At 42.1% G+C, this 13,751-nt stretch overlaps 1 protein-coding gene across 11 annotated transcripts in view; it reads right to left on the minus strand.

Moving 5' to 3' along the window:
* MAP3K13 (mitogen-activated protein kinase kinase kinase 13) overlaps positions 1-13,751 on the minus strand; it is a 165,240-nt gene that overhangs the window by 41,568 nt on the left and 109,921 nt on the right. For 8 of the 11 annotated variants that reach the window (XM_059163230.1, XM_059163233.1, XM_059163234.1 and 5 more), the window contains one exon: positions 1,544-2,103. In XM_059163230.1, the coding sequence (XP_059019213.1) occupies positions 1,544-2,018 (475 nt within the window). In that variant the 5' untranslated portion in view covers positions 2,019-2,103. Of the gene's footprint in view, positions 1-1,543; positions 2,104-7,910; positions 8,030-8,468; positions 8,685-13,751 lie in introns of all 11 variants that reach the window. The other 3 variants (XM_059163237.1, XM_059163238.1, XM_059163239.1) reach the window with 2 other exon arrangements.

Here is a 13,751-nt window from a genome sequence, read left to right on the forward strand (position 1 = left end):
CAGTTATAAAACAAATAAGACAGACTCTCATTTCTGGTCTACATTTCTGGTCCTTTCCAAAATTTCTTGATGAGAGAACTGTTAACAATGGAATCATTTATATAAGCCTACAATTATGTGTATAAAAAGCCTCAAAAAGCCAGGAAACCTTTTAACCCAACCATTCCTCTTTTAAAAACTTATCTTCAGGAAATCAAAGATATAGTAAAAATGATCACAGACATAAAGATATGTGTGAAAAGTAATAAACAGTTGTTCATTGCAGTATAGCTCATGATCACTAAAAAATAACAAATTGTCAAGGAATAGAGGATTGCTTAAAGAAATCTTGGCACATACACATAATTTAGTATTATGTAGGTATTAAAAATGCTGAAGTATATTTCATGATATGGGAAATATTCAAAATATGAAATGAAAAGGCATATAAAATAATTTGACTCTGTTTTTTTTTTTTAAAGCACACACAAACACACATAGTAAGACTAACATAGCATATACCAAAAACCTTAATAGTGGAGACTGAGGATCATAGATAAATATTTTTACTTTTGGGGGGACTCTTACTTGTATATTCCAATTTAACCATATATATTACTCTTGCTATCAGGAAGAAAAAAACTCCTTTAAAGAATAAAATGAAGTGATAAAGAACACTAGGGCCATGTGCTCTCTTTCCTTCAGAAGCATAATGCTTGAATTGGAATAGATGAATATGGATGTTATACCGTGATGGGAGTTAATTTACTTTTTAAAAAGCTGTGGGGTCTAGACATAATAATGCTTCTTAAGATTGGTTGTATATTTGTTCTTTCCTCACAATGTGAGCTTTCTGTGTCTGGGCTGTAAGAAAATGATTCGTTTCTACTACAGTCTAAGCCAGGACACAATCTTCAGGCACGAAACCACATGGCATCTTTCTGGTTTTGAATTAATCCAGTGGCCATCCAGTGGCCATCATTGCATGAACTTTCAATAAAAAAATTTTCAAACATGCACTATGTGATTTATTTTTGTTATGTATCTATACAACTTTATTAAAATACCAAACATATATGAAAACATGGATGAAAATAGAAACTTAAAATGATGATAGCATTTTCTAGCATTTTCTTCCTCCTAACACTGTGGATTGATACCTCTAGACTTGATACCCCTAGACTGGACAACTACAGAAGATGGGCTTTGGCCAGAAAAGACCAACCAAATGTGAATCTGTTGCAGTCAGAAGGTTTTTAGGAGATCGGTATAGGGTATTCATCTGGCACTAAGGTTTTTTTTTTTTTTTTTTTAAGATTTTATTTATTTATTTGACAGAGAGAGACCAAGCAGGCAGAGAGGCAGGCAGAGAGAGAGAGAGAGGAGGAAGCATGCTCCCTGCCAAGCAGAGAGCCTGATGCAGGACTCAATCCTAGGACCCTGAGATCATGACCTGAGCCAAAGGCAGAGGCTTAACCCACTAAGCCACCCAGGCACCCTGGCACTAGGGTTTTAATCGAGGTTATCCAGGGAATGGTGGTGGTGTGTTTACACTGCAGCTTACCTTGCTGCTGCAATTTGTAATCAGTGGAATATGCCTTGCCAATGATATTCCATACAGGCCTTAAGCATCCAAACAGTCCTTCCAGAAACCCGCCACTGCCGCTGCCGGATCTGCTGAACTGGATCTTGATGTCTTCAGTTCCACTTGTGCTCTCTCCATCCACGGTGTTGCTGGTCCCCTGAGACATGGCCATCTCTGATTCATCGTGTTCCCTCAGCTGAAGAACGCTGTTCTCAAACTGGTCCCTGGAATCCTCACTTACACTTGTCAACACTGTTGTGGTGATGGGGCTGTTCATGCTCTCGGATAGCTCTGTTTGTGCCACCCCCTTTTCCTGCTGGTCCTTAAGGAGTGTGGGGGAAGGGTGGTTCCCCACAGGCATGAGTTCATCCTGGAGTCTGCTGAAGGTCCTGCTTTCACTCGAGGGCAAGTGTGGGGAAGAGGAGCAGCTCAGGGGCTCCTGCATGTTGGCCATGGTGCCATGAGTGTGCCCAGGATCCTGAGATGACACTCAGAGGATTAGTGGCACAGAATTCGGATGTAAGAGAGGGCTCCAAAACCTGGGGAAAAGAGGAGGAGGACATGAGATCACCCTTCTCTGAGTCACCCACACTACCACACTTCCGCTTATAATAATAAAAACATTGAAATGATGGGGATTGGTTAAACACCGGTATACATCCAAATGGTGGGATACTGTGCAGTAATTACAAATCACGTTGTAGAAGAGTCCTTACAAACCTGAGAAAGCGTTCATGACATGTTAATATAAAAAATAGGTTAGAGCCATACATCCAACATAATCCCTTACAATTTTTTAGTTTTTATTTAAATTCCAGTAAACATACAGTATAATATTAGTTTCAAATGTACAATAGAGTGATTCAACACCTCAGTACGTTACCTGGTGCTCATCACAACACGTGTACTCCTTAATCCCCACCACCTGTTCCACCCATCCCCGGCTTTTAAATGGAAAGGACATACAAATACATATATAAGAAAAAAGACTGGAAGAATATATCCCAAGAATTAACTATTGTTAATTATTAACTTTTGTTAATTCGAGGTGGTTAGATCTGGGAGGGATTTACGTGGTGTTTTTCAAAATATTCCAAGCATTCTGCATTAATATGTCACTATGGAATGAATGTTTTTGTCCCCTTGCTCCAAAATTCATACGCTGAAGCTCAATTCCTTTGGGAAGTGGTTAGGTCATTAATCCTCACAGGGTTAATGCCCCTTTCTCAAAGAGATTCTGGAGAGACCCCCCCTTGCCTCTTCTGCCCTGTGAGGACACAGTGAGAAGACCGCTGTCTATGAACGAGGGAGCAGGCCCTAACCAGACGTATCAAATATTCCAGTGCCTTGATCCCGGACTTCCAGCCTCCACAACTGTGAGAAATACCTATCTGTTGTTTGAGCCATTTTGTCTCTGGTATTTTTGCTATAGCAGCCTAAACAGACTGGTAAATATTATATATTAGGTTCCTAATCAGAAAAAAAAAAATTGTTTCCCTTTCCAAAATTAAATGTCTTGATAAACATTGTTTTATTAGGAACAACATCCTGCTCAAATTTTTTCTGTTTTCTTTAGTGTTTTTTTCTACTGGGGCATTGTTGTGTTTTCTAGGGTATTCATTAAGTCATGGAGGTAAATGTCTCACATAAGTGACAACACAAATCCCTGAGATGTAAAATCTGTTTTTACTATAATGTGTCAAATCTGGAGCAACAAACTAAGTCCCAGTGCTTTAAACTTATTCTTTGCTTCTGATCTGTCCATTAGTACCAATTTCTCTGGGCTACCCAATCCCTGAAAATAAAGACATGGAATTGTCTAGATTGGTCAGCTCATGCAAATTCAATCTTAAATTTAATTCATTGTCTCTTATCAGAAATTTACTTTCTTTATAAATCCTTATATAATAATTACTCCTTCCTTCACTCTGTACTAAATATCTAGGATATGTTTAACAGGAGCCAGGGTATAAAGATAATCTCACTTTACAGAGGGGGCAAGAAACAGACCAACAGTGATTGACAGCACAGCGCTTATCATGAATCAACCAAGCGCTCCGGGAGCACAGAAGAGGGAGACACTTGGAGGGCTAGCTGCCCAAAGGTGCTAACTCTTGATCAGTGTTAGAAGTGTAGAATCTCACTGAGTTGGCAAGAAAGGGGTGAGAGAAGAAGGGGTGAGTGAGAGAAGAAGGAGAGGGTCCAACAGGGGTGGAGAAAGTATGAACAAGGGCAAGGATGCCTGAAAGAATATATGACAGTGGGGCGCCTGGGTGGCTCAGTGGGTTGAGCCGCTGCCTTCGGCTCAGGTCATGATCTCAGGGTCCTGGATCGAGTCCCGCATTGGGCTCTCTGCTCAGCAGGGAGCCTGCTTCCCTCTCTCTCTCTCTCTGCCTGCCTCTCCATCTACTTGTGATTTCTGTCAAATAAATAAATAAAATCTTTAAAAAAAAAAAAGAATATATGACAGATTGAAGTAGCTGGAGTGTAGGCTGTATGGACATATACAGAGAGAAAGAAAAGAATGGAGAGAAAGTCAGGGATGAGGGGCACCTGGGTGGCTCAGATGGTTAAACCTCCACCTTCGGCTCAGGTCATGATCTCCATGTCTCGGGATGGAGCCCCACGTCAGGCTCAGCATGGAGTCTGCTTCTCTTTCTCTCCATTTGCCTCTCCTTTGGTTGTGTTCTCTCTCACACTCTCTCTCAAATGACTAAAATCCTTTTTAAAAATTCTACAAAAAAAAAAAAAAGGACCATTTTGAAAGGAGCTTTGTATGCTAGGCTAAGAGTCTTAAATTTTAGTTGATGGGGGTCATAGTATCCCATATTGGGGGTTACAGATAAAAAGAAACTACCCCCTTTTTATAAATTTCTCATCTGGATTACTGAGATCCAAATTTTAAGCATTTTTTTCATTGCGATACCCTATGAATAGCTTGTGTGAATGAACCAATGAAAATACCCTTTCCGGGGCACCGGGGTGGCTCAGTGGGTTAAAGCCTCTGCCTTCGGCTCAGGTCATGATCTCAGGGTCCTGGGATGGAGCCCCACGTCGGGCTCTCTGCTCAGCAGGGAGCCTGCTTCCCTTCCTCTCTCTCTGCCTGCCTCTCTGCCTACTTCTGATCTCTGTCTGTCAAATAAATAAATAAAATCTTTAAAAAAAAAAAAAAGAAAGAAAATACCCTTTCCTTTGAAGTCTCATTCATTCATGTAAACATATACTAAGCTCCTATTATAAGCTATACGATGTGTTAGGAATTAATGAATGGTACATAGGCTTCTGCTCTATAGGAACTTACAATCTAGAGGGAAAGACCAATGGACAATAAGAGCCATGTGGTTAGATTTATGGTACACAGACATGAACAAGGTGCTACAGGAGCTCAGAAAAACAAACATAAAATACGTCCAGAGAAGTCATAGAGGAAATGTTGCTTGGGTTGGAGGGTAAATGAGATAAAAGTGGGACTAGACATTGAAGAAAGTATTGGGAAGTGGTGGGCCCAGATGAGAAACTAAAGCTTTTGGATTTTATCCTCAAGACAACAGACAGCCATTAAGAAATTTGAATTGAAGGAGTGATTTGGTCCAACTTTTAATTAATTAATTTATTTTATTGTAAAGATATTATTTGAGGAAGAGCACACATGTGCATGCACATGGCGGGAGGGGTAAGGGAACAGACTCCCCGCTGAGCAGGAAGCCTCATGCAATGCCGGGCTGATCCCAGGACCCCTGATCATGACCTGAGCCAAAGGCAGACACTTAACCGACTGGCCACTTGGGCACCCCTCAAATTTGTAATTTGAAATTACATTTATAGAAGTAGAGGTTGGATTGAAGGGGAAACACCGAAAGTCAATGTGTCCCTTAGGAGGAAGACTTCAAGTGGGAATGATGAGGGCCCGAACCAAGGCAGGAGCGGTGGTAATGAGCAGGAGGGGATAGATTGAAGAGGCAGAATAAGCAAGATCTAATGATTGATTAGACTTGGGTATGGGTAAGGACAAGGGAAAAGAGAGGAAGACTTTCGGATAACTTACCTGGGATAATGGATAGATGGGCAATATCATCAACTGAGATATGAAATATCACAAGAAAGAAAGGTTTGGAAAGAAGGTAATTAGCTCAGTTATAGACAGGGAGGGCTTGAGTCTTATTGAGTGTGTTATGCACTGTACCCGGCTATTATTTATGTTATCTGATTTTTTTTTTTTTTAAGATTCTGTATGTTTACTTGACAGAGATCACAAGTAGGCAGAGAGGCAGGCGGGGAGAGAGGGGAAGCAGGCTCCTCGCTGAGCAGAGAGCCCAATGCGGGGCTTGATCCCAGGACCCCGGGACCACGACTCGAGCCGAAAGCAGAAACCCCAACCCACTGAGCCACCGAGGCGCCCAATGTTATCTGATTTTAAAAAGACACTTTGTAGAGAGGGATTTGAAGAGATAAGGATGGGGGGGGGGTCCTTTAGCTTAGGGCAGAAGTATCAAAATAATACAAGGGTGAACCCAAGTTAAATTAAAAATATACTAATTAAATATATGCTAGGAGCTGCGCTTTGCACTAAGCTAAGTTCTGTGGATACAAAGTATTACTGTTACCGTTACTACTTCTAATGATAAATGAGACTAAGTGTCTTAAAATTTACAGAGCCCAGTATGCATAATCAGCAATATAGTGGTAAAACAGCTCTGCAGGGGGGAAAAAAAGGTGGGGGGAACACAACAAAACAAAACCGGGACACTCTGATTTGTAGTGTTTACTGATTTCTCTTGTATAAATACTCCCACCATGGCAGATTTCAAGCTAATAATAGTTGAGTAACCTACCTGCAAAGTTACTACTGGCTCTTACAAATTGGTATGTAAGTCAGCACCAGCACTGTAATCCTTGTAATAGTGTCATTCTCATTTTACAAAGAAATAAAAACCTTTTTAAGGTCATCAACTGGGTAAGTGGTAGAGCAGAAATACAAACAGAACTCAAAATTCAGATCGCCAAATTCCATTGTGGTTTTTTGTAACACCAAAGCACCTCTTACAACAATTTTTGCTTCCTCAGGGTGCTTCACGGGTTAAAAAAGTGCTGTGGGCTATGATCTTGACCTAAACATTTGATCCCTGTGCAAGAAGTCAGGGCATGGAATCATGATGCCTAGTCTTCACAGAAACTAAGGCCTCCAGAGAGGTGTTCTGTTACCCAGAGTTGTGCAGAGGGCAGACGGTAATGCGGACTGGAGTGGCTCACTCAGGCTGAATGAAAGAGGTAGGACTTGAGATGAACCTTCGAGAGGAAGATGATTTGAGACCCACCAAAGGAAGGAAGTCAGGGAGGCTGAGAGCATTAGCAGACGCAAGCAGAAACCACCAGGGCATGTGTGAGAAGGCTGGTAACTCAGAAATAGTGAAGCAGCCAGCTACTGTCAGGAGCAGTAACAGCAATGCCTTACCTGCTTATAGGGGCTCTGAAACCCTATGAAGTAGCGCAGATGGTTTTTCCCTTTAAGCAAATCAGAGAGACAAAGTTGGGTGTGATGAGGTTAGGTTAGGGGGGACTTGAATTCTCGGGCATGCAATAATATAGGGGCTAGGAAGTTGCCTGGGAATAGAAGGCCGGAGGCAGGCACAATTGAAAAGAAAATACTAGCCAGAGCCCTCTGCTACCGCAATAGCTACTTGCTGAATTGACCGGTATTTCCCTCACCCCGTCCTCCCCACCCCATTCCTTTCGCGCTCATCTCTCAGCTCTGACAGTGCTGATCCCTTCATTTGCTTTCTGGCTGATCTCCTGCCACAACCTTGAGCTCTCCTGTCTTTGGCCTTTCCTATGTTGCTCTGCCTGAGGTCTTTTAAGACTGCTGACTTGATACTATCTGACCTGGCCCCTGCCTCAGCAGTTCCTTCCAATCTGCCTTTGCTGTCGGGACTCGTGGCTACTCTGTACAGCACAGGGTGTACATTATGCTTTTGGCTCACAGCAAACTTGAGGATAATGCAAATACCCAAAAGTGCATGTGAATTTCAGCCAAACACCTATTTGTGCAATTTGTTCTTTGAATCAAACTCTAGGACTTCATGTTAATTCCTCATAAATTTCCATTTTGTCCATTTTTATCCTGAGTTTCTCCCTAATGACACCATACTGGAATGAGCTCATACCAAAAAGTTAGGAAAAGATGAGTTTGTTTTGTAATCTCTTCCTCTTTCTAGGAGGTTAAGGATGCACGTGAAGTAGAGTTGTGCCCACGGGTACAGGTAATGAGTTAAAGGAAGACGATTTCAGCACACTCATCACACTCGGTTTGATATTTATCCAGGAATGTCGTCCAACCCACTTGCTTTACCTCTGCGGTCACATTCATAGGTCCAAATTCAAACTCATAGGTTATTGCTGACTTGCTCGATACAACCGCTCATCAGCGGCAGAGTAGGAGGAGTCCTCTCCTCACGCTATACTCTTTCTCTGGTCCGGTTGTTTGTTGACACAGACAAAGAGAAACAAATAGCTATGATATCATGACTACTGATGAAAAAACAGTAGTAATTCACAGGGTTATTCTCGATGCCCTAGAGCCACTCCCAAGGAAACACAAGTACCCACCTAGAGGAGTGACTGCCCCAGTCTACAGAACAGTGGAAGGCCATCCAGCTACTGCAACTCAGCAGTGCTCTGGAAGGGGACAGGGGCGAGAGACACCTCAAAGCGTGTATAAAGTTGTGTGTAGTCCAAGAGGCTTCCCTCTGTTCACTAAGAATAGCAGATCCAATCTCCACCAACATAGGCGGAGATGGAGGCACAAGAACAAAAGGGGAAAAAATCATCACCATGACTCTCTTAAAATATGATCAGAGCTGACTACATTTAAGAAGAGTGTAGGAGGAGAAAAATATCTAAATTTTACCTGTGTGTATGCGTACGCCCACGCACTGCCACCGCACAGCGAAGAAGCTGGTTTGTGGAAACAAGGAACACAGGGAGCCCCACCAGCTCTGCTCTGTCTTTTGCCCTCTCCATTCCTCTCTCCCTGCCCAGATTTGGCTCCGGCACCCTGATGGCAACTGACTGCTTGGATCTTTTGATTCATGAGAAGTCAAAGCTAGTATTTACTAGAAGGGAACTGGGAAAAAAAAAAAAAAAGGCAAAAATTTTAAACCTCGAGAGCCAAATGGAAAAAGCTAAGCGAGAGCAGGACGGGACAAGGGTGAGGTTGGAATGTCACCTTTATCAGCAAGGAGCTCTCTGGGCAGGGCTGCGGGGGACATTGTGTTGCTATCTTTCTGGGCTCCTGAATCTATCTGGAGCTCAAGGCAGGGCCTCCGTACCTGCCCTCCAAGCACACTTCCCTTGCCCTTTGAATTTCTCAGTCTCAGGAGGAGGAAGTGGTTTGTGCAAAATTAGTAAGCAAGGGTTGGAGATGGCGGCAGCTGTGCATTTGCCAGGGCACTGCCAATTTCTGGAAATTACCTTGGCTCTGTGCCTAAATGGATTCAGCACTGAGAAAAGGGGATGGGAGAGGCGATGTGGCCAAACAGCCCTTGAATTCTTGTGCTTTTATACACATCTTCCCAGGTTGCTAATAAAGGGTAATTTTATAATAGATCTGATTTTGAGGTTTCTATCATAAATATGTGTAAATCAAAGCTTCTGGAAATTTCTGCCCCATAGAGAAAGTTTTCAGTGTGACTAACATTGGATAAAATGATAAATTAAGAATTATTGCTGAGATTTCTTGAGTGGTGCTAAGCTCTTCCCAAGCTGTCTTCTCTTCACTTGGCATTTTCTTGCTTTACAATGAACGCAACTCTGCCATCTCTAAAATTCATATAACAGTATCTAGAGCATAAGAGAGATTTCTGTTATTAGGGCATCACCCATTTAAAAAGTGGGATTAAGCTACTTGTTCATAGTAATAACATATTTTGATCTTCCCAGGATAGAGGTCTGTCCCTGAGAGGTCTGTCTGGATTTGAACTTAAAAAAAAAAAAAAAAAAAAAAAAAAAAAAAAAAGACAGCTTTTTCTTTTCTTTTTTTTTTTTTTTAAAAGATTTTATTTATTTATTTGACAGACAGAGATCACAAGTAGGCAGAGTGGCAGACAGAGAGAGAGAGAGACAGAGAGAGAGGGAAGCAGGCTTCCTGCGGAGCAGGGAGCCCGATGCGGGGCTCGATCCCAGGACCCTGAGATCATGACCCGAGCCGAAGGCAGCAGCCCAAACCACTGAGCCACCCAGGCACCCCAAGACAGCTTTTTCTAATAGAATTAAAAAACCCTACGTATGTGATCTAACACCAGATCAAAAGAGTGGCCTACACATTCCTCCAAAGCAGCTCCAGCCACATCGCATCCAGCAAGCAGTCCCACCAGGGACCAGCACCACTCCAAAGTGACTCCTGCCTTGGGGAGAGGGGATGACAACTGCACGCATCTGATCCACCACACGCATCCAGTCCACTGCAGCCGGGACAGGCAAATCTTCAAAGAGTGCAGAGACAGTGCCCTGATCTGACTACTGGTCTTGCCCACCCACAGAAACCTCTCGAAGGCAGCATATGGAGGAGAGAGCCCTGCAGTTCAGGGTCACTACCGCCCTGGGTATTTGGTTTGTCTGCAGGGCCCGCCCACCAATGAAAGCTTCTCAAGGGGACAATACAGGGAGGGTGTCCTGCAGTCCAGTGTGACCTGCCCAAAGGGGTTGAGAGGGCAGGTACCTGGTGTGACTGCAGACACTGCCCAATCACAAGCTCACAGCAGCCTCAGACAGATCCTTAACAGCACGGGGACCAAACCTGCCCACAAGATGCAAAGTGAACCATTGCTGCTGACAAGACTGAAGACCAACGAGGCTTAGCCACAACACTGGGGAGCCAGAGGCCTGAATTCATGATCCTGAGATCAAGACCTGAGCTGAGATTGAGTTGAATCCTTAACCAACTGGGCTACCCAGGCGCCCCTTTATGTAGGTTTTCTTCTTCTTCTTCTTCTTTTTTTTTTTTTAAAGATTTTATTTATTTATTTGACAGAGAAAGATCACAAGTAGGCAGAGAGGCAGGCAGAGAGAGAGGGAAGGAAGCAGGCCCTCTGCTGAGCGGAGAGCCCGATGCGGGACTAGATCCCAGGACCCTGAGATCATGACCTGAGCCGAAGGCGGTGGCTTAACCCACTGAGCCACCCAGGTGCCCCGTGTTTATTCTTCTTTTAAGAAGATTTTATTTTCAGGGCACCTGAGTGGCTCAGTGGGTTAAGCCTCCGCCTTCGGCTCAGGTCATGATCTCAGGGTCCTGGATCGAGTCCTGCATTGGGCTCTCTGCTCAGCAGGGAGCCTGCTTCCTCCTCTCTCTCTCTGCTTGCCTCTCTGCCTACTTGTGATCTCTCTTTGCCAAATAAGTAAATAAAATCTTTAAAAAAAAAAAAAAAGGAAGATTTTATTTTCTTAAGAGCAAGAGCACACAAGTCGGGGAGGGGAGGGACAGATGCCCTGTCTTGCAGGGCTTGATCCCAGGACCCCAAGACTATGACCAGAGCCCAACTGACTGAGCCACCCAGGCACCTCTATGTAGGTTTTTAAATGAATAAAGATGCTTTATTTTCAGAGTTGTAGACTATCAACTTAACATGAAATAAAAATCTGTAAAGCTCCCAATACCTTAAATGCTAAATACCTTAAATACTAAACATATTTTTTTTTTTAAAGATTTTATTTATTTATTTGAGAGAGAGCAAGCAAGAGAGAAAGCATGAAAGGGGAGGTCAGAAGGAGGAGCAGACTCCCCCTGGAGCTGGTAGCCCAATGTGGGACTTGATCCCAGGACTCCAGGATCGTGACCTTAGCTGAAGGCAGTTGCTTAATCAACTGAGCCACCCAGGTGCCCTAAAAATATTTCTTGACCAGAATGTTTTCTCTGTAACTCCATAAATACTTAATGAATAATATGTACTATCATAAGTATGAATATTCTAGAACAGAATCAACAATTTCTTTTTTTAAAAAAAGATTTTATTTATTTATTTGACAGAGAGAGAACACAAGTAGGCAGAGAGGCAGGCAGAGAGAGGAGGGGAAGCAGGCTCCCTGCTGAGCAGAGAGCCCAATGCGGGGCTCGATCCCAGGACCCTGAGATCACGACCTGAGTCGAAGGCAGAGCCACTGAGCCATGCAGGTGCCCCAGAATCAACAATTTCTGACCTAAATCTAACTTGCCATATGAAGCAAGTCAATAACTAAATAAATGCACTTAAAATGTCTTAAATAGTAAGACACAGACATATATGCCTTTAAGTATACAATATTAGGGGTACCCCTTATGATTTGTCTTTCAAATAAATAAATAAAATCTTTAAAAAAATAAATAAATATACAAATATTAATATAAAAATAATACATAAGCATTCCAAGAACATAAAATAGCTTTAAAAGGTCAAAAGTGGTTATCACTCTTCTAAATTTTCTGTATTTCCCCAAATATAGAAAATTTTCTATATTTCCCCAAATTTCTTCTTTTAAATTTTCTGTATTTCTCCAAATTTCTTCTTTTTTAAAGATTTATTTTTGGGAAAGAGAGAGAGAGAGAGAGAATGAGCTTGAGGTTTGTTGGGGGGCAGAGGGAGAGGAGGAAGGAGAGAAGCAGATTATGTACTGAGCATGGAGCCCCCATGAGATCATGACTTTGAGCGGAAAAGAGTCAGACCCTTAACTGACTGAGCCACCCAGATGCCCCTCCCCAGATTTCTGTTATTAGCATGTACTACCTAATCAGAAGTTTTCAATCCAAATATCTGTTGCTTTAAACACACAGACTAATGAGTCAACTTTACTACTTTTGCATATGGGAAAAATCATATAAAATGGTAAGGACATTGCTGGGAAGCCCAACAGTGTGTGCTGAGGCTTGCAAACAGGCTTAAATAATTATAAACTGAAAACAAATAAAAGAATAAAAAACAGATGACAATGAGGAAACAAAAGTTGATGGCTCCTATTTTGTTTTCACCTTTTCTACTAGCAAGAATCATATTCAAGCTAGACAAGTTAGAGTAATCATGACGACAAGAACGGAAACTCAAGGCAGATGAAGAGACAAAGGTATGCTGGGGTGTTGAGATTATTTCCAAATTCTAAGTTCCATATGAATAACATGTTAAGGCACTAAAATTCTTACATTTAGGATCACACAAACAACCTTTGGTAAAGAATTATCGTTAGGAACTGTGAGCTATTCATGGAAAAGGAGAAGATAGAAAAATATCCTAATTTTTAAAAAAAGGGAAAGGGAGGATTATAAAATATGTAGAATGAGGAACTTGAATTAGTTCCTGATAAAAGCATAACACGACCAGGACACGCTGAAACACACCCAGGACACGCTGATTCCTCAATGACTGTTAGCCAATTAAATCCTTAGCTAGAAAAACGAAGATAAAAATATGTCCGTCTACTCAATATGCATGTGAAATTGAGGGGCAGGAGAGAAAGGGCAAATGGAAGACACATTTTTCTTAAGGAAAGTAGGAAAATGAGAAAAACGGCAAGAGCAGGGAGATCAATCCACTTAGAACTTGAGACACACTGAGCTTTTAACATTCATTCGAAATTATAAATGAAGACAGAATCAATAAACAGAGAGATACAGGGTCAAAAGGGCAAAAAAAAAAAAAAAAGATGGAAAAGAGGAGAGGAAAATCCCAAATGTATGCAACTTCTTTTTCATATTTAATTTCCTTTGTCTCTAATTTAATTACAGCAGCTATTTTACATTCCAGGTTTTACCTAAATTGGGAAAGACAAGGAAGGCTGGAGGTAGCTAGCTTAAATGTTTGGGAGAGTATTAATGCTATATCATTCTGGCACTTGGGAGAAAAAAAACTAATTTCCATGCTTCTAAGACTATAATGTTAAATTAGAAGCTAATTTTATTGGTTCAAGAAAGTAACTCCAGGAAAAGACTGCTTATGCTTTCAACGAAAGGGCAATGAGAACATAGAAAAACCACAGCAGAACCGTGGTCCCAAGGGAGATCATGGAATGTTCTTCCCCAGAGATCTGCATGTTTCTACACCGTGTTTTGCACACACAAAGGCGATCTGCCCTTCAGGGAACTGCCTAACCCCACGCCTGCATCTCGCATCTTCCAGGAATGGTTTCTGCCTTCACAGCTTGCCTTCACTCTCCTCAGGAAGACCTGATC

The sequence above is a fragment of the Mustela lutreola genome, chromosome 2, assembly GCF_030435805.1.
Source record: "Mustela lutreola isolate mMusLut2 chromosome 2, mMusLut2.pri, whole genome shotgun sequence".
Lineage (NCBI taxonomy): Eukaryota > Metazoa > Chordata > Mammalia > Carnivora > Mustelidae > Mustela > Mustela lutreola.